Source organism: Schistocerca piceifrons, chromosome 2 (genome assembly GCF_021461385.2).
Source record: "Schistocerca piceifrons isolate TAMUIC-IGC-003096 chromosome 2, iqSchPice1.1, whole genome shotgun sequence".
In the NCBI taxonomy this organism is placed as follows: Eukaryota; Metazoa; Arthropoda; class Insecta; order Orthoptera; family Acrididae; genus Schistocerca; species Schistocerca piceifrons.
In genome coordinates, this window is record NC_060139.1 from 10,811,187 (window position 1) to 10,833,640 (window position 22,454).

Here is a 22,454-nt window from a genome sequence, read left to right on the forward strand (position 1 = left end):
TGTTGGTTGTCATGCCTACATAAAGGCTCCACCACAGTTGTTTTGAACTGCAAGGATTACCTGGCAGAAGGACTCTGTCAGCTGTCAGATACTTCCACCTACAAACCTTGCCACAGTGACCCCATTCAAGTAATCCAGCAGGATCTCCAGTCACAACTCAAATCCTTGGGCCCATCCCAGAACCTCTCCTCAGAGTCCATCTCTCTACTTACCCCTACCACTCGCTGCACTCCCCCCTTCTACATGCTTCCTTAAGTCCATAAACCCATCCACCCAGGACGACCCATTGTGGCCAGTTTAACTGTGCCCCATTGAGACAATCTCTGCTTCTGTAGACCAACACCTTAAACCTATTACTCGGAACATATCCTCCTATATAAAAGATACTAACCATTTCCTCCACTGACTCTCCACAGTTCCTGTCCCTTTACCACATGGTGCCCTGGTCGTCACTATTGATGCCGCCACCCGCTACACTAACATTCCTAATGCCCATGGCCTTACTGCTATTGAACACTATCTTTCCAGATGCCCTATGGATTCCAAACCAACAACCTCCTTCCTAGACACCATCACCAACTATATCCTCACCGACAATTACTTCTCCTTTGAAAGCATTACCTACAAACAAATCCGGGGTACAGCTATGGGCACCTGCATGGCACAATCCTATGCCAACCTATTCATGGCCCATCTAGAGGAATCCTTCCTAAAAACCCATAATGCTAAACCCCTCACCTGGTTCAGATTCACTGATGACATCTTTGCTATCTGAATTGAAGGTGAGGACACCCTATCCACATTCCTCCAGAACATCTCCCCCATTTGCTTCACCTGGTCCTGCTCAACTCGACAAGCCATCTTCCTAGATGTTGAGCCTCAGAGATGACTACATCAGTACCTCCATCCATATCAAACCTATTAACCACCAGCAATACCTCCACTTCAACAGCTGCCACCCATTCCATACCAAGAAGACCCTTCCGTACAGCCTAGCCACCCATGGTCGTCGCATCTGCAGTGATGAGCAGTCCCTCTCAAAATATACTGGGGGTCTCACTGAAGCCTTCACTGATTGTAATTATCCTCCCAACCTTGCACAAAAACAAATCTCCCGTGCCTTGTATTTCCAGTCTCCCACCACCTCCCAAAGTCCCACACTCCGGCCACAGAGGAGCATTCCCCTTGTGACTCAGTACCATCCGGGACTGGAGCAACTGAATTTCATTCTCCACCAGGGTTTTGATTACCTCTCGTCGTGCCCTGAAATGAGAAATGTCCTGCCCACTATAGTTCCCACCCCTCCTACAATGGTATTCCACTGTCCACCGAACCTACACAATATACTCGTCCATTCTTCACACCCCCGTTCCCAATCCCTTACCTCATGGCTCACACCTCTGTAATGGACGTAGATGCAAGACCTGTCCTATACATCCTTCTACCACCACCTACTCCAGTCTGGTCACTAACATCACCTATCCCATCAAGGCAGGGCTACCTGTAAAACCAGTCACGTGATCTACAAGCTAAGCTGCAACCATTGTGCTGCATTCTATGTAGTCATGACAACTAACAAGCTGTCTGTCCACATGAATGGCCTCCGACAAACTGTGGCCAAAAAACAAGTGGACCATCCTGTTGCTGAACACGCTGCCAAACATGGTATCTCAATGACTGCTTCACAGCCTGTGCCATATGGATCCTTCCCGCCAACACCAGCTTTTCTGAATTCTGCGGGTGGAAACTTTCCCTGCAGTACATCCTACATTCCCCTAACCCTCCTGGCCTCAAGCTTTGTTAGTCACTGTCCTCACCCATTCAGCCCCCTCCCTGTTTCCATTCCAGCACTACACAGCTGTCATTTCACCGTTACACCCAGTCTTTTCATTTCTTTTTATTTCCCTCATTTCTACTACTTAACCCCCCTGTCCTCCCCATCTTCTCTCCTCCCCTCCATCTGAATTGCAGCACTTCATTGCCCGCCACCCCCAACATACTATCCCTCCCCCTCCCAACCCCAGCCTCCTCCTTATCCCCACGCAGTTGCCACTCCTATCATGCATGGGTGCTGTCTGAGACTGCAGACGTGTATGCAAGTTGCGTTTGCATGAGTGTGTGTGTGTGTGTGTGTGTGTGTGTGTGTGTGTGTGTGTGTGTGTGTGTGTGTGTGGGTGTGTCTATTGCTGACAATGGCCATAATGGCCAAAATCTATAATTGTGTGAATCTTTCTGTTGTGCCTATCGTGACTCAGCATCTCCACTATATGGTGAATAGCAACTTTCCTTCTCTTATATTGTTACATTCTTTCATCTATGGCAATGTTTCTTGATATGAAAAATGCCGAGCTGCACTGTGGTTTGGAATCCACATTAAACTGGCTCCGGAAGTCAGTTCAAAGGTCAGTGGAAGGCAATTGCATAGACCTGCCAACAGGACCATGACTAGTAAAGCACTTTGGTGTTCAAAACAACCTTCAAACTGATGACTGCTTTACTTACAGAATAAAGTTGGCACTTTACACAATACCAAGTATTTCCACAGTTAAAGGCATAAAAGAGACTGAAGAGCCTACAGCTATAAAGCATGACTAACATCCTAACAGGAATTATTTATTTAATTATAAACATTTCATACTTAAGTGAAAGAAGTGCTACAAGAATAAAGTTTGAAGACTCTCTCTGGTTAACTGACTTTCTGCAAATGTACATGAATAGTGACACAATCATACATCAATTTAAGCAATTTTAACCGTGGATAGAAGGTGAAAAGTCCCTGACATGCAATTTTACCTATTTATTTTACAAACATACAGGTAATGTTTATAATCAATACAAAACTTTATATAAATCAAAAATTACTAATAACACATAGGCTGCAATGCGATGTGATCTCGGTAATGTTTTTGGAGCATAAATAGCATGTGAATAGCTGTACGTTTCCATAACTAAAAAAATTAAAAATGACCAAAAGACAGTTTTTAATGACAAGAAGACTTTCTCTCCAATTAGCCTAATTCCATGAGAGCCTACCAAGTACTTGTGACAACTGCTGAAGAGAAAAGATCACAAATATAGCTATGCAGAAAGACAATGGAAAAATACATTGATATTCTTCTTTAAAATTCTACATTTCAGCAATACCAAGACTTTTAGAAATGGAGGACACAGACAACGATAGTACAGGTCATCATCTTTTATAAGGATCTTTCAAGTCAGGGATAACTATCTGGACTTAAACAATATATCCACCACATACAATATAATACTGTCGTGAACAGTCGAATGAACTGTAGGAGACTACAAAATAGAACGTTCTGCTTTGTCTTGTGCAGCAACTCATTACAACTTACCTTTGATTCCAGTGGATTGCTTTTGATTCCCTTTGGTGCTTTCAACTGTGGAGGTTCACTGACAACCTCTCCAAACTTCACATTGTCCTTAAACATGTCAAAATCTCTTTCCATATCACTGTTATTCAATTGTTTCCTCTCCAGTTTTTTTTGCCGCCTCCTAGCTGTTTTCGACATACTGTCGCTGGCATTTGCACTATCATTGTTTTTCTTCTTTTTCTTTGCTGCATCAAACTCAAGAATAGGATCCTTTGGTTTCTTCACAACATTAACCACTTCACCCGTATCTGTATCTCTTATAACATTTACTCCAAATTTATCCTCAAACTGGGATTCTTTTATTACTTCCTGAAACAGATTATTGTAAATATACATATTTGCATTGATATTAACATAAAATGAGAAAAGGCATTGCACTTTGTTCTGCTGTGTGTTTCTGAAATGTTACTAACTTTGTCTTTCTCAGTTACAGTTCACACTGCGATACATACAACCCAACAGCCACCCAAAGGCAACAATCTGCAGTCATAGTGATACTATGGAAGGCAGCTACAAGTGCATCAACATTTGGGTGTCAGTGGGGTTGCATGTACTTAAGACCACAAGCAGGTAAGTGGTTCCTTACATCATTTTTTCTTATTGTTTACATCCTGCAATTTCTGTTACTCATAAATTGTACTGAAAATGTAACAAATCTACTCAACAAGCATTACACAAGAAAACACACAAAAGATGTGGAAACATGCATGCTTACAGAGGCAGTGGCTCTTTTTCCTGGCAGGTAGGTTGAGGGGAAAGGAAGAAGGATGAAGGAAAAGGAATGTGAAATTTAGGAAATGGGAAGAGTATTGGAAAAGTCTCCCTGAAACTCGGGTCTGGAAAAACTTAATGAACAAGATGAGAGGAAAGACTGATTGTTGGTACCTGCATCAGATGATATCTGAAAATATGAGAACTTAAATGTGAAAGATTGCAGATTGCAAGACAACTTACTTAAAAAGCATCATTAAAGAATCAATAAGTGAAGAAAAATAATGTCTTACACATGGTAGACAAATGAGGGGGACAAGAAAACAAAATAAAAACAAGTGAAGACAAGACATAGTTGCTGAAAAGAAATGCTGAGACCACAAAAATAAATATAAATTGAAGCCAGGTCAGTGGCAAGAACCAATCACATTTTGTAAAGCCAGTTCCTACTGGCGAATTCCTGAAAACTGGAGTTGGGAGGAAAAGTCCAGATAGCATTCTGCCAGTTACAGGACAGGAGTAAGTGGTAGTACAAGGGTCTATCAGGCAGGTTTCACAGCATGGACTGTCACAAGGGTAGGGAAGAAGTGTAGAAGGAGCACTGGGTCTGACCAGGATATTTCGGAGATTGGGAGACGACAAATAGCTACCTAGGTGATGTGGGCAAAATATCAGGCAGAATAGGTCTAATTTCCAGGTATAATTTTAAGGAGTCGTAGCCCTATCAAAATGGCTGATTAATGCAGTCAGGATGATGACAATAATGACTAACAAGAAATGCATTCCTAAGTTGTTGTGTGAAGTAATCAACAATACTGGGATTTGATGTAAGGGACTGGAAAATGTTCTTTTGAACTAAGCACTTGGGATAATTATGTAGGCTGTCATGGAAACTACGGTGTTTTGGTGTAAACAGTCTGCATTTGAACAATCACAAGTAACGCAACAACCATTTCCTAGATCATCTGAAATACGTACTCCCCCCCAATTCCCATCACACACCTTGCTTTCACCACTGATGCCACAATCCTCTATATCAACAATTCCCCATGTACGTGTTCTGCCAACTGCTGAACATTATCTCAACCAGCACCCAGATGATTCCCTACATATGCCTGCCCACCTTAATCACTTTATACTTACCAATAACTATTTTACCTTTAAGGGGCAGACATACAATGTACAGAACAGGGATATCGCCATAGGATCCAAGATGGTTTCTTCCTATGCCCACGTGCTTGGAGGGGCTTTCCAAAGATTCTTAAAACTTCAATCCTTTGTTTGGTTTACACGCATTGATGACATTAACTGCCATATGGATTCATGGTGAGACTGGCCTACTGAAATTTTTGGAATCTCTAAATACATACTCCCAAACAAATTTCACATGGTCCTATTCCACATCTCAAGCCACTTTTCTTGATGACCAATGGTCAGCTACACACTTCTGATAACATTTAACCTACAAGCAAACAGCAGTACTGGCATTTTCACAGTTGCCATCCTTTCCATGTCCAACAGCATTGGCATTCGAGGCAAGTAAATTTCTTCAGATGCATACTCTTTACAATTATACACCACCATTCTCAACTCAGCCTACTATACATAATTGTCCCACCAGTCTAGTTCAAAACCACATTTCCCAGACTGTCACATCCAATAATGATACTGATGATCCTTTAAAAAAAAAAAAAAAAAAAAAGTTAGGAGTACACCCCTTCCTTGTTACCTGTTCTTCAATATATTTATCAATTATTTCAACAGCACTATGTTTTCCTAAGTCATGTCCAGAAATGAGGTGCATACTGTTTGATATTTCTCCCAACCCACCTAGACTAGCTATTTATCAACCCCAATCTCTGGAATATCCTAGTCACCAAGGCATCACAAGAAACGTGCTCACAGAGCAAGCTGTGAGCAGGATGGCGTGAGCGTGGAAAATGATACCCAAACTATTGGCACACGGCGGAGAATGGGGAGTCAAATGGACAGTCCGGTGAGAAGAACAACAGCCGCTGTCACATGTTCGTCAATCAATTTAAATGTGCGGCCAGTTGCATGTAACAAATATTATTGCTACAAATGAAACAAACAAATAAAGATGCACACTTGACACAGTATCTTATTAACATATACTTTTACATTTTTCTTAATTTACTTTGTCAGTTGTTATAGAAAAATGACACAATTAAAGTTTAAGATTCTTGGTTCTCTTGCATTTTTTCCCTTAACCAGATAATTCTATTTTTGCATAGTAGACGCCGCATGCAATTTGTGATCAGACAGCGAGTTTCCCAGGTGTGTCTTCTTACTTTTCACTGCAGAGGACAATTGTTCAAAAGCATACATAGAACCGAACATTTATTATTATTGTAGCCACCTGTTTGCGGAAATGAGGAAATTTATCCTGAGGGATGTCTATAGAATTTCAAGATGTTTTTCTTGTATTGATATTTGACTTTTTATTTTCTTTTACACTGCAGGTCAATAATTTCTAGTTTTAGTTCAGGACAAGTCTCTTCAATATTTGCTAAATATGGAGAGGAGAACAAATCAAAACTAGTTTCTAATGCCATCAGATCTTGAACACTTTCCTCAAATTCTTTCTCCAGGGATACTAAAATATGTGAACACCATTCAAAGTTTTTGTCAACAATAGCATCTTGCACGGATGACAATTTAGGAAAATGGATGGAATTTCCTTTTACCAGCTGCCATTTTTGCACCCATCCCTTTGTGTAAAAAGGAAAGATTCCTTGTATATGCACTGAGGTGTGAAGACACTGGCAGTGTTCTGCAACACCAACTCGCCAATGCTACTATTAGATGGCACCGTGGTCAAAACTGACCACCCCCACGAGTAAAAGCATGAGCTGGTGTGGGTGCTCATGCTCAAAATATGAGTTGTTAAGCCCTGCTCTACACACATTTCCCTACTTCTTGCCTCCTAATCCTGTGACCAGCCCCACACTTGCCCAATGCATCCTCCTGCCACCATTCCTGTAACTGACGGGACACATACTCTAAGGTAGAGCCACACTACACACACTTTCTATTTCACAAACATACATACTAGTATTTTCTTCTTCTCTACATCTCTCCCTCTCCTTTCCCCCTTCCCCCGCACAGCCTCATGACTCCACACTTAGCAGCCCTATCCTCTCCTCACCATGTCCCTAATCAATCGCACAGCAGCTTCCCCTTCCCATTCCAGGCCATGCCACCTCCTTAACCCACTATCCATCCTGGATTGCTGCTCCCCCTCAGACTCAAGTGCAGCCCACAATAGGGCCTAAGCGATTATGGACAGTATTCATGTCTGTGTGTGTGTGTGTGGGGTGGGGGGGTGGGGGGGGGGTGGAGGGTGGGGCTGCACCTGTACACATTTGTTTGCCACTTCTGAGGAAGGACTCATTTGACTGAAAGCTAAAAGTTTAGTAATCTTTTTATTGCGTATGTCCGTGGCTCTACGCCTCCTTTATGTGGTGTGAAGAAACCTGTCCTTTTCATATTGTTCTTATCCACTCTAGACTTTCCATTGTTTCATCATTCTGGTACTTTCCCTGCCTATTAAGGTTGGAGCCCTGGATGCCTGGAATTATCTGTGAGATGAGTACATTTATTAAACACTTTGAAAAGCAGTACATATATATCCATACTCTGGAAACACCAGTTGAGCATGGAGAGGGATTTGATGTACCAGCATTACTTTGTCATCTCCCCATTCCATTTACAAACGGTATACAAGGGTGATGTACTTGAGGACAATATTATGGAAATGGAAGAGAATGTAGATGAAGATGAAATGGGAGATACGAGACTGCATGAAGAGTTTGACAAAGCACTGAAAGACCTGAGTCAAAACAAGCCCCCAGAGTAGACAACATTCCATTAGGACTACCGACGGCCTTGGGAGAGCCATTCCTGACAAAACTCTACCATCTGGTGAGCAAGATGTATCAGGCAGGCGAAATACCCTCAGACTTCAAGAAGAATATAATAATTTCAATCCCAAAGAAAGCAGGTGTTGACAGATATGAAAATTACCACACTATCAGTTTAATAAGTCACAGCTGCAAAACACTAACACGAATTCTTTACAGACGAATAGAAAAACTGGTAGAAGCCGACCTTGGGGAAGATCAGTTTGGATTCTGTAGAAATGTTGGAACACGTGAGGCAGCACTGACCTTACGACTTACCTTAGAAGAAAGATTAAGGAAAGGCAAACCTACGTTCCTAGCATTTGTAGACTTAGAGAAAGCTTTTGACAATGCTGACTGGAATACTCTCTTACAAATTCTAAAGGTGGCAGGGGTAAAATACAGGGAGCGAAAGGCTATTTACAATTTGTACAGAAACCAGATGGCAGTTATAAGAGTCGAGGGACATCAAAGGGAAGCAGTGGTTGTGAAGGGAGTGAGACAGGGTTGTAGCCTATCCCCGATGTTATTCTATCTGTATATTGAGCAAGCAGTGAAGGAAACAGAAGACAAATTTGTAGTAGGTATTAAAATCCATGGAGAAGAAATAAAAACTTTGAGGTTCGCCGATGACGTAATTCTGTCAGAGACAGCAAAGGACTTGGAAGAGCAGTTGAACGGAATGGATAGTGTCTTGAAATGAGGATATAAGATGATCATCAACAAAAGCAAATCAAGGATAATGGAATGTGGTCGAATTAAGTCGGGTGATGCTGAGGGAATTAGATTACGAAATGAGACACTTAAAGTAGTAAATGAGTTCTGCTATTTGGGGAGCAAAATAACTGATGATGGTCGAAGTAGAGAGTATATAAAATGTAGACTGGCAATGGCAAGGAAAGCGTTTCTGAAGAAGAGAAATTTGTTAACATTGAGTATAGATTTAAGTGTCAGGAAGTCGTTTCTGAAAGTATTTGTATGGAGTGTAGCCACGTATGGAAGTGAAACATGGACGATAAATAGTTTGGACAAGAAGAGAATAGAAGCTTTCAAAATGTGGTGCTACAGAAGAATGTTGAAGATTAGATGGGTAGATCACATAACTAATGAGGAGGTATTGAATAGAATTGGGGAGAAGAGGAGTTTGTGGCACAACTTGACAAGAAGAAGGGACCGGTTGGTAGGACATGGTCTGAGGCATCAAGGCATCACAAATTTAGCATTGGAGGGCAGCGTGGAGGGTAAAAATCGTAGAGGGAGACCAAGAGATGAATACACTAAGCAGATTCAGAAGGATGTAGGTTGCAGTAAGTACTGGGAGGTTAGGTTAGGTTAGTGGTGTTTAACGTCCCGTCGACAACGAGGTCATTAGAGACGGAGCGCAAGCTCGGGTTAGGGAAGGATGGGGAAGGAAATCGGCCGTGCCCTTTCAAAGGAACCATCCCGGCATTTGCCTGAAACGATTTAGGGAAATCACGGAAAACCTCAATCAGGATGGCCGGAGACGGGATTGAACCGTCGTCCTCCCGAATGCGAGTCCAGTGTGCTAACCACTGCGCCACCTCGCTCGGTAAGTACTGGGAGATGATGAAGCTAGCACAGGATAGAGTAGCATGGAGAGCTGCATCAAACCGGTCTCAGGACTGAAGACCACACACACACACACACACACACACACACACACACACACACACACACACACACACACACGTGGGGAAAAAGGGTTGTTCTTAATCTGTTCCCCCTTGTAGTCAACACACACATATGTTGGAGGACATAATGTAATTATTTACTGTTATTGGAAAAGCTCTCATAATTCTAAGAGCAAGACTCTCTACAATGCAAATCTGTCTTGTGATGTCCCCACTGGAATTTGTTGAGCATGTTTCTTAAACTGACTAAACCAAATCCATGACAAACTACACAGCTATTAAGCTTCCTGGCAGATTAAAACTGTGTGACGGTGTGAGTTCAAGTCTCAGTCCAGCACACAGTTTTAATCTGCCAGGAAGTTTCTTATCAGCACACACTCCACTGCAGAGTGAAAATCTCATTCTGGTACACAGCTATTATCTGAATCTTCCATTAATACAACTTGGTAAAGATCCTGGATTGACAAACAATGATCAAGTGTTTTCTTAGTGATAACCCTGAAAGCGAAGAATTATGATTGCTCTCAGTCTGGCATCTGTTTTGCTCATGGAAAGACTTATGCAGTTCTGCCACTACAGTTTTGTCATCACTTCTGAGGCACAGAGTAATTCTTTAGTCAGAGGACGAGTGGCTAGAAGTGACAAACACGCTGCAGTTGCTAAAACATACTGCCGGCCTTGAAATAGCTGCTGATATGAGAAAGTGCAATTTATGTGACTCCTGATTGGGCAACAATGATTTCTTCTCCTGCAAGAGGACCCACCAGATTGTGTTGCTGCTGCTGCTGCTATATGACTATTAGGTATGACACATTTTGTAAGGGAACACCTAACTTTCTAGTTTGGCTAAGGTCTTGCCCTGTATTTTATGTAACAGATAAACAGTACTTGAATACACTGTATAATATCATTTTGGAGATAATGAATCTCATATAGGCTTGGTATTTACTGTGACATACGAATAATGACTATATTCATCAAGCAGCGTAGAGTGGTTTCACGATGAAGCTATTTCTGTTTTATTTGATAATGCACAAAATGTCTAATGGATTGTAAATTTTTGTTCCTTGTCAAGCTATACGCATCTTTTGCACAAGCATTATTAACTTGGCCACTAGCTGGTTATGACCCAACCTTTCCCATTTTCACGGTATTTAAGATTTTCTTACATGATAACTACGAAAACTGTTCTGTTTAGTATTTTTGATAGTTTTTTTGGCTTGGGTGCTAATTATCACTATGTCTTTTGCTGCAACCTAATATATATATATATATATATATATATATATATATATATATATATATATAAAAAAAACAAAGATGATGTGACTTACCAAATGAAAGTGCTGGCAGGTCGACAGACACACAAACAAACACAAACATACACACAAAATTCAAGCTTTCGCAACAAACTGTTGCCTCATCAGGAAAGAGGGAAGGAGAGGGAAAGACGAAAGGATGTGGGTTTTAAGGGAGAGGGTAAGGAGTCATTCCAATCCCAGGAGCGGAAAGACTTACCTTAGGGGGAAAAAAGGACGGGTATACACTCGAACACACACACATATCCATCCACACATATACAGACACAAGCAGACATATTTAAAGACAAAGAGTTTGGGCAGAGATGTCAGTCGAGGCAGAAGTGAAGAGGCAAAGATGATGTTGAATGACAGGTGAGGTATGAGTGGGGGCAACTTGAAATTAGCGGAGATTGAGGCCTGGTGGGTAACGGGAAGAGAGGATATATTGAAGAGCAAGTTCCCATCTCCGGAGTTCGGATAGGTTGGTGTTTGTGGGAAGTATCCAGATAACCCGGACGGTGTAACAATGTGCCAAGATGTGCTGGCCGTGCACCAAGGCATGTTTAGCCACAGGGTGATCCTCATCACCAACAAACACTGTCTGCCTGTGTCCATTCATGCGAATGGACAGTTTGTTGCTGGTCATTCCCACATAGAATGCATCACAGTGTAGGCAGGTCAGTTGGTAAATCACGTGGGTGCTTTCACATGTGGCTCTGCCTTTGATCGTGTACACCTTCCGGGTTACAGAACTGGAGTAGGTGGTGGTGGGAGGGTGCATGGGACAGGTTTTACACCGGGGGCAGTTACAAGGATAGGAGCCAGAGGGTAGGGAAGGTGGTTTGGGGATTTCATAGGGATGAACTAACAGGTTACGAAGGTTAGGTGGACGGCGGAAAGACACTCTTGGTGGAGTGGGGAGGATTTCATGAAGGATGGATCTCATTTCAGGGCAGGATTTGAGGAAGTCGTATCCCTGCAGGAGAGCCACATGCAGAGTCTGGTCCAGTCCCGGAAAGTATCCTGTCACAAATGGGACACTTTTGTGGTTCTTCTGTGCGGGATTCTGGGTTCGAGGGGATGAGGAAGTGGCTCTGGTTATTTGCTTCTGTACCAGGTCGGGAGGGTAGTTGCGAGATGCGAAAGCTGTTGTCAGGTTGTTGGTGTAATGTTTCAGGGATTCCGGACTGGAGCAGACTCGTTTGCCACCAAGACCTAGGCTGTAGGGAAGGGACCGTTTGATGTGGAATGGGTGGCAGCTGTCATAATGGAGGTACTGTTGCTTGTTGGTGGGTTTGATGTGGATGGACGTTTGAAGCTGGCCATTGGACAGGTGGAGGTCAACGTCAAGGAAAGTGGCATGGGATTTGGAGTAGGACTAGGTGAATCTGATGGAACCAAAGGAGTTGAGGTTGGAGAGGAAATTCTGGAGTTCTTCTTCACTGTGAGTCCAGATCATGAAGATGTCATCAATAAATCTGTACCAAACTTTGGGTTGGCAGGCCTGGGTAACCAAGAAGGCTTCCTCTAAGCGACCCATGAATAGGTTGGCGTACGAGGGGGCCATCCTGGTACCCATGGCTGTTCCCTTTAATTGTTGGTATGTCTGGCCTTCAAAAGTGAAGAAGTTGTGGGTCAGGATGAAGCTGGCTAAGGTGATGAGGAAAGAGGTTTTAGGTAGGGTAGCAGGTGATCGGCGTGAAAGGAAATGCTCCATCGCAGCGAGGCCCTGGACGTGCGGAATATTTGTGTATAAGGAAGTGGCATCAATGGTTACTAGGATGGTTTCCGGGGGTAACAGATTGGGTAAGGATTCCAGGCGTTCGAGAAAGTGGTTGGTGTCTTTGATGAAGGATGGAAGACTGCATGTAATGGGTTGAAGGTGTTGATCTACGTAGGCAGAGATACGTTCTGTGGGGGCTTGGTAACCAGCTACAATGGGGCGGCCGGGATGATTGGGTTTGTGGATTTTAGGAAGAAGGTAGAAGGTAGGGGTGCGGGGTGTCGGTGGGGTCAGGAGGTTGATGGAGTCAGGTGAAAGGTTTTGCAGGGGGCCTAAGGTTCTGAGGATTCCTTGAAGCTCCGCCTGGACATATTCCCGATGTCCAGGAAAGAGCGGAAAGACTTGCCTTGGGGGGAAAAAAGGATGGGTACACACACACACACACACACACACACACACACACACACATCCATCCACACATACACACATATACGGTGTCTGTATATGTGTGGATGGATATGTGTGTGTGTGTGTGTGTGCGCGAGTGTATACCCATCCTTTTTTCCCCCTAAGGTAAGTCTTTCCGCTCCCGGGATTGGAATGACTCCTTACCCTCTCCCTTAAAACCCACATCCTTTCGTCTTTCCCTCTCCTTCCCTCTTTCCTGATGAGGCAACAGTTTGTTGCGAAAGCTTGAATTTTGTGTGTGTGTTTGTGTTTGTTTGTGTGTCTATCGACCTGCCAGCGCTTTCGTTCGGTAAGTCACATCACCTTTGTTTTTAGATATATTTTTCCCACGTGGAATGTTTCCCTCTATTAAATAACCTTTTGGTACAATAATATAGTTACGTCAGAGATATCCAATTACCACATTACAATTTCCTGAAATGCCTACAGTGTGAAACAGGAATGGCAAACAAAATAAAAGTTCCAACTATGCAAAAATATTTGCACTTACGACACAATACACAAAACCAGAGGTAACCTTCAATACATTGCAGTTTTTCCTACTATACCAATAACAGTTTCAATATTCTAAACAAAAACAAATACGAAGTGAGTTCATTTGAGACTGCAGTGACAAAGAGCTTTCCAACTTAAAATAAACTTATTATCTCCAGGCTGTTGGAGGTATCAAGCCCGTAGAATTTAGCACATGGGACACTTCACTCACAATCAGGAAGCCAAATGGTTCCCTTCGATTTCAAGGCTCAATCACTGGTCAAAACTTATCCTATCGTCCGGGTGGAAGACCACCTTAGCACACTTGCTGGTGGAGAATACTACTCAAAGACTGACCTTGTCAATGCTTACCCTCAATTGTCCTTGGATGAGGTATCTCAGACTACTGTTGTCATCGACACATTTTTTGGATTATAAAAGTACAAGTGCCTCCCTCTGGCATTGCCTTGAACGCCGTAATTTTTTAAATTTATCTGGAACAACTGACACGAGCCCATTCCAGCTTGTGTGAATTATCTGGATGATATCATTGTTACAGGATCCTCCTGCCAGGAGCATTTGCAAAACCTCCACACACTCTTTACAACCCTGCGGGGCACAGGTCTGCATTGGTGTTTGAGGAAGTGTTGATGGTATTTGAGGAAATGAGAGTGGACTACCTGGGGCATTAGTTCACCAAGACAGAGTCTGGTTTATTGATCGAAATGACGCTGCCATCGATTCCCTTCACTGCCCCAGGAACTTACACTAACACCTGACGTTTTTGAGCAATGTCAACTACTACTCCAAGTTCCTCCCCCAATCAGCCCTTGCTGTGCAATCCCTCAACACTCGCGTAAAAAAGAAGTGGCCTACAACTGGACCCTTGCCTATGATCAGACTCTTACCCAATTAAAAACCATGCTGAAATCCACCCCTTCTCTCCTGAAAGTCTCTCAGTTGTGGCGGCTAATTCATCTGTCTGTGGCATAAGAGTACAAATGAGGTTGGCTCCAAACAGCCAATTGCATTTATGTCCAAGAGGTTGATTCCTGCACAGTGCAACTTCTCACAGATCGAAAACGAGACACTGGTGACAGTGTCTGCTGTTAAAAAATTTCAGGTCTACCTTTCCGGAGCAAAGTTCTCCCTAATTACAGATCACAAGCCATTGGATACATTATTCTGGCTCCAATCCAACATAACGGAGAACAATGTTCTAATGCCGACGCCTTGTCGCATCTACTGCTGCTTGTCATCCAGTTACTCTCTTTGCTCCTTCGTCACATCTCGGATTTCTCTATCCACTGCTCTTGGTCTTGTTGTCATCGCTGTGGCAATGACTTTGCGTAGCACCTCCCTGTCGCGTAGATTGTCTGTCCTTGCCCTGGTCCATTGTCTTGTCCACAGTCTGTTTGTCGCATTTCGTTTGCCCACCATTAGTTTGGGTTACTCTTCAGCAGGCAGCTCTCCCGACAGTGGGTTCCTACATATCCCCATTTCTTCTACAGCTCCAACATGCACACTGGTATCATGCTACCTTAAGATGATCCTTCTGTTGGATATACAAATGGTCCCTAGTCCAAGGGCCATCCAAAACACTTGAATCTATCTTTCTATCACCAATAGAAACCAAGGTGTGAGCCCAGGAAAAAATCCCATTTTTATGTGTGATGTTTTGGAACATGTTGGTTGTGCAGGCTGTTGCATGCGTACCAGTATCTCATGAATTTTCTGGATTCAACATCTCACTCATACCGAGGAGATGCTAACATAGATTTTCAGACAGGCAACAGGGTGATCTAACAGAGGCATAGCAACAAGGCTGTAGTCCTAAAGTAACTGCATATTGATTTAGTGTATTTGTTTAGACACTGACCTCATACCTGGGTGGATAACAGGGTGATCTAACAGAGGCATAGCAACAAGGCTGTAGTCCTAAAGTAACTGCATATTGATTTAGTGTATTTGTTTAGACACTGACCTCATACCTGGGTGGATGGAGGCTCATGCTCTGTCCAGCCAGGGTTTAGGTTTCCCTTGTTGTTGTTTTCTTTTTTTCTTTTTTTAAACAATCTCTTCAAGCAAATGCCGGAATAGTTCCTTCAATAATGCCACTATTGACCACCCGCTCCCTCCTCATTAAACACCTGCGTATATTCATATGTCTTAATGTACAATTTAAGTTCTCTCTTCAACTACTACTATTAATTTTAAAAATGTCAGGAAGTCTATAACACACGTCAAAATCAACCAAATTCAGTTTTCCAAACTATTTTCAGTGCCAAGTTAGAAATGAGTATAGCTCTCACTGGAACTGGTCATAAATCAACCACATGCGAGCAAAATTGCAAACAGTATATCATCATATTTTTTTAAAAATATACATACATGACAAGCTTGCTCTATTCGACGTAAGAAGTGGAACTCTGATTCACCAGGTCTCTGAATCAGATGTGGCACAGGTTTGTCAGGCCGCGTCATACCAGGTACTTTGTGGTCTTTTTCAGCAAGCACTTCAGTGTCTATAAGCCACTCCCCACCTTTCCGCTTCTTCCTCTTCTTCTTGTGCTTGAATTTTCCTTGTTTAACATCATCTTTTAACTTCATAAGACGTATTAAACTTTTTGGAACACTCTGATCATCTGGTTGAGTTGGTGGTGCATTGACTTTTGCTGAAAGACTAAAAGAAAAATATATTAAAATTAAACTCTCACAATATATGAAATAACAGCATATTGCAGCTGGGCTCCAGCACCCAGAGACAGTGGCTGTGTGTGTGTGTGTGTGTGTGTGTGTGTGTGTGTGTGTGTGTGTGTGTGTGTGTGTGTGTTCACTCCTTTTCACTGTATCTGTCAGCAGCTGAAACTTCCTATATGCAGTGAGTACAAATCTATCCTTTCCATATTGTAAATATTAGTAGTATTAGTTTTATTCATATCTGTATTTTCATTTCCACATAATACACAATGACAAACTATCAACTACAGGATCCAAAAGCTCAGCTACGAAACAACAACTCACACATATCTTCAACATTGAAAGGTTACTAGTATTGCACAGTGCGAAAAGTGCATTATATTCTACATCTTTGTTTTTGTCCTTCATACGTTGTGGCACGTCCTCAGCCTAATATCTATTCCCATCTCAATACTTTCTCTGGTCAACTGAAAGTCACTCATTTCTCGGAGTCAACCTAATGTGCAGTACCAGACATAGGCTTTAACCTGTGATGGAATTTATTGTGTTAGGTGACATCACGGTTCCCAGCTTATTCTGAATGAGTGTGGCCTCAGACTACAGTCGTGTGTGTGTGTGTGTGTGTGTGTGTGTGTGTGTGTGTGTGTGTGTGTGTGTGTGTGTGTGTGTGGGTGGGTGGGTGGGTGGGGGGCACACACGCGCTCATGTTTAGATGATTGTTCTTTCAGCCAGCCTAGATGCATTTTGATTAGTGTAAGAAGTATCGTCGGCCTATGTATGTTCAATTTGCTTGCATGATTGTGTTTTGTTTGTATACAGAAATTGGTGTTAATCAAATGATGTATGAATTTGTGTATTGCTACTTGTTGCAGATAATAATACTAATTAAGATTGGTGGACATTGTGGAGCTACGTTTCTTGCTATTTCGGTCAAGTTAGGTTTTGAATAATAGTTAGACCAGTGAATTTTGTTTTTTTGCTATTGTGGAGTTGGTTCTAGCAACATACGTCAAACAAAGTTTTCAATACAAGCTTTTGGAGTGAGCTGTGATGTTGTCTTCATTCGAGATATATAGGTGAAGTGAAACTTCAGATACCAATTCTGTGGATTTCATGTGACGTTGGCTTAGGCCTACTGTATTTTTTAGTAAGTTTTTGTTTGGATAGCTCTATGTGTTTTATATTGAGAATGTCTTTCATTTTGTTTGTCCCTGCCCCAAAACCCTAATTCTGGAAGTTTTCCCATTAGCCTTATGTTGTTCTTTAGATCATTTTGTTTATATTTTAAATACTGACATTGTTATTGTCTGTTCACATCTTGAATGTGGCTGTCACACTCCATAAGAAGAAAAATCTTGACATTGTGGTTCTAAGCTGGCAGACGGTATCAGAACCTTCAGTTCTTCCAGTTCTGGTATCCATCTCTATTGAAAGATCTTTCACCATCCATGGCTTGAAAATCCATTTCAATTTGAATTACCCTCATAAAATACCAAAGCACTTAGAGTTCATCTACCTGTCTGTTTCGGGAAACTGATTACAGGAGACCAGGCACAATGGGTTTTAACTGTCATGACACGGAAACTTTTTGTGATACAGAATAAACTAGTGGGAATGGGAGCACCACCATATAGGGCCTAACCCACAGTGACATATTATTTACTTCGGTCACTTTTGTTGTCAGAGGATGCCGCCACCACTACTATTTAAGCCATCATCACTTCTGAATGTTCTAGTGTTTAGTATACTTTATAAGTTGCAAAACACTTAGAACTACAGTATTTACAACAGGCAAAAGTGCTAATTTGTATTCACATACAACAATGAAAGCAGATATTCCAGGCTACAGGAATTAAAATGAAAGGTCCTCGTACAAGCTACACTGCATTCCCAACTGCCTCACATTTATCACTGTTGACCACATGTACACAATTTGCACTAAAATAATTGGATATTTAGCTACTTTGTAATTCTAAATTTCTGAATTGACCTCGTTGCTTAACTTATTTGTCGAAAAAAATAGTGTTAATTATGAATATAATAGAGGGAAACATTCCACGTGGGAAAAATATATCTAAAAACAAAGATGATGTGACTTACCAAACGAAAGTGCTGGCAGGTCGATAGACACACAAACAAACACAAACATACACACAAAATTCAAGCTTTCGCAACCAACGGTTGCTTCATCAGGAAAGAGGGAAGGAGAGGGAAAGACGAAAGGATGTGGGTTTTAAGGGAGAGGGTAAGGAGTCATTCCAATCCCGGGAGCGGAAAGACTTACCTTAGGGGGAAAGAAGGACAGGTATACACTCGCGCACACACACACATATCCATCCGTACATACACAGACACAAGCAGACATTTTAATTATGAAGTAGACAAAATGTCTAATATATTCGTACCAAAACTGGATACGTCTAAGTCAATAACAAAGCAGGATTCACATCTCATGTGTATTAAATTTGCAGCACATTCTGTCAATGATGAACACTGAGCTCAAGCTATGCTATAGTTTGAGGGGGGGGGGGGGGGGGGAGAAGTGAACACTGCCCAATAGACCATGCAGGGATTGATGGTGGCAGGACAAGGATGCCAGGCTCAATGTTAGGGAAGGCTGTGAGGGAGAGGAGGAGCAGGGGGAATGGAAACCGAGAGGAGCAGAGAGGGGGTAAAGACGGCTGGGTGGGTTGGCAGACAGCGGCACACAATGAGGGTGAGGGGACGTGAACTGGGAGAATTTATCATAATAGCTAGTGCGATATTTGAGTCCTAATAGAATATGAAGCAGTCGTTACATTTTTATATAACTTGAATAAGGAGTAAAGTAATATTCACGAATCTGCACGTTCTGAAATAGCACTCTCAAGTGTAAACAATTCTGTTTAGTTATCCTGTATGATGCCGGGAGCTCTACACATAAAGTGTTTCCAACCTGTACGAAGGATGTCGGTAAACTCTGTGGTAATAAAATGCAATCTTACAGTGTCAGTACGATTCTCTTAGATATAGTGCCGGTGTACCCACAGCAGTAAAATTTTAATTGTCTATTAATTCAATTTCCATAATCACCTCTGATTGCGTTTGGCTAACTGCTGTAGTGGATCTTTCACTCCTTTGTGTTTCTTCCCTGGAATTTTCCTCCCCATTATGCGTGTTGACACTTAAGAACAGTTAATGACATGCCTTAATTAAAATAACGTTCCAACACTAGTAACTTAGTACGTAAACAAATCGGGAACTCGACATGCAGTATGCACGAAAACACATATAACAAAGTTCACCAGCTTGAAGATGTCACACTCTTTCTACGTTATTTCTATTGCGAAGCAGTACGCAATCCGGCACTAACAACCGGCGCCAAACATGAATCTGGCGCCAGCGATTTTCACTAGAGACGACCAGATTTCTTCTGGTTTGTTTTCACTATGCTATCAATCTTAATTAAAAGATGAAGCAGAGATGATGAGCATTTACATTTACTCTTAGCTTGACATCTGGGAATGTGTGTCGTCGTACAGAATAGAATAGTCGTCCTTAAACTCTTGTATTTGTTATCATTGTTGTCACAAGAAGTTCATAACCAACACATGTTAAAAATTAAGTAGACAGATTAATCAGGAAGTGAGGAAGCATTAATAAGCATAGGTGAGGATGGAATTTATGGACCTTTTGCCAGAAGAAGAAACAGGTTAATGGAACCACAATGAAAGTTTCAGTGTGCAGTGGAGTGTGTGCTGAAATGAAATATCATGACAGATTAAAACCGTTTGCCGGATTGAGAGTCGAAGATCAGGAATCTCATTTAAGTATTCTTTTTTCTTTCCAGCAAGTTAAGAACAGCATATCCTTCCATTGTTTTGATATTTATTTGCGAAATGCAGCGTAAATTTAATTTGCTGGATGTAGAAACTTTAAATGCAGCAGCTTTGTTTACATATCGCCTCAAGTAAGCCTAATTTTCGTAAACGTGTTATCTTGTTGTTCGGTAATTTAATTGACTTATTCTCCTAAAATATTATTTTTATCGTGAGTGAAAAGTGCCTGACTTGCCATACAGTTGCTACTTCCTAGGGTTTGGGGTGATGGACGCAGTAGTTTTTTTTTTTCGATTAAGGTAACTGTAGTGGAGTGGGAATTGAAGAAGTGAGTCTGATTCATCAGTGGGTCTGTAGCTAAGATAAGGAGATAGTAGAAGAGCAGGGGAAATTGCTGCTCTTCTGGCTGAGTTAGATCAGACTGAGAAAGATCTGGATAGGTTAAGCAGGGAGAAGAGTAAAGGGAGGTGGGAAGTGGCAACCAAAAACAGAGGGAACAGGCTTAGAACTTCTTCAGACATCTGTCCTGTTGCCTCAGGCAAAGGTAGGTGCATACAGAGCACAACAAACTTTCAGCAGAAAATTGAGTACCAATGTAGGGAACTCAACAAAGAGAAGGAATGTTTTATTGTTAGGTAGTCCTCATGCCAGATGTGTAGGCCAACTTCTGCAGGATGAATGAAGATCAGAATACCAGGCCACCAATTGTTTTAAAACCTAGTAATAGTGTGGGTCAGGTAACAGAGGATTTAGGTTCACTTTACCAAGGAAGACATTGTGGTTACCGATGGCGGGCTGGGAAGCAGTACTGACAGAGACCATGGGTACTATATAGAGTGACCTAATAAAGATTGAATCAGCATCGATACATAACTGTTGGGGATTGTTTCTGTTCTGAGACACCATATGTGACCTAATTAGGACTCTTCTGTCAGGAGAGTTAATTTGGAGTTGGAACAGCTACTTGTGTCAGGTGCAGGGTCACATATTAGTGTGGTTCCTGTTGATTCTCTCGGTAGGTGGGATTATAGTAGCCATGGCCCACATTTCATCAAGAAAGGTAAGGGTAAAAAGGCTGGCCTAAAAGCAGGAAGTTTAAGGGGGGGGGGAGCACTGCAATGAGTGGTAAAATACCAGCGACTGCAGGTGTTAGAGTTGTACCTTTTCTTAGGACAGGTAGGACAGAAATAAATCAGGTTCTAAGAGAAATTAGGACCAAAAAGAACCTTCAGTTTGAGAAAGAAACTAAACAGCATAGTTCTGGCACATTGGATCAGCAAACACAGCTGTTGGTTAAAAATTTTCAACAATCAGCAGAAAATTTATTTCCATCCCATTTTATCTTGGTGAAAATGAAATGCCAACTATCTATAGTGCATCAAAATAGTCGAGGGCTGAGAAGTAAAAGTAATGAGCTACTGATCTACATCGATGAATCAGAATAATTCAGTCCAGCTGACATAATCTGCCTCTCTGAACATCATGTCACCACTGGTCTACATGTGTTAAATGTTGCAGGATTTAGGTTAACCTCATTTTTAGAGAGCAGAAATGGAAGATGGAGGAGTTGCCATATTCATTAGGTACTGCCGTAAATTTAATAACACTGACATTCATAAATATTGACTGGAGCAGCACATGGAAGCATGTGCAACAGAAGTAGAATTTCATAATAAATCGTTCATAATAGTAAGTGCATACCAAATGGTAGCAGGTAATTTTAAATCTGTTCATGAAGCACTTTGAAGCTCTGTTGGCCTATTTAAGAAAAAGGAAGTAATTAGTGGTTGCTGGTGATTTTGATATAGAATTTATCGAAAACTCTTCCAGCAATAAACCAGTAATAAATAACCTCTCAGACCATGAAACACAGTTCCTTTTGCTAAATGTTAATACTGACCAGGATATAAAAACTACTAAATCTGAGTTAAAGAGTGTAGTCAGCAAGCAAAAATTTAACTGCTTTAGGAATCTTCTCAGAGACGTGAATTTGAGTGATGTGTGCAATGCTTATAGCATGAATGAGAAATACAACACTTTTATTAATAATGTCCTTATTTATTTGAAAACTGTTTTCCCACAAAACTAACCCAGATTAGACCAAAGTCTATAAAAAGGCTATAGATTATTCAAGGAAAAAAGGTATCTCATAAGACAAAAAGGAAACTACATATATCAGTCAGAAACTGTTCTGATATAAATGCTATAGATCATTACAAAACATATTGCAAAATATTGAAGATAGCAATATGTATATCAAAGCAAATGCATTACCAGAAAAGGTTGGTCACA

General features: G+C 41.7%; 1 protein-coding gene across 1 annotated transcript in view; it reads right to left on the reverse strand.

Annotated features, from left to right (window-relative positions):
• LOC124777098 (coiled-coil domain-containing protein 137) overlaps positions 1 to 19,617 on the reverse strand; it is a 31,128-nt gene extending 11,511 nt beyond the window's left edge. Inside the window, exons 1-3 of the mRNA XM_047252379.1 lie at positions 19,417 to 19,617; positions 16,036 to 16,327; positions 3,354 to 3,701 (exon numbers count right to left, since the gene is read on the reverse strand). Of these exons, the coding sequence (XP_047108335.1) occupies positions 3,354 to 3,701; positions 16,036 to 16,327; positions 19,417 to 19,493 (717 nt within the window). The 5' untranslated portion in view covers positions 19,494 to 19,617. The remainder of the gene's footprint in view (positions 1 to 3,353; positions 3,702 to 16,035; positions 16,328 to 19,416) is intronic.
• Positions 19,618 to 22,454: the final 2,837 nt, after the last annotated feature.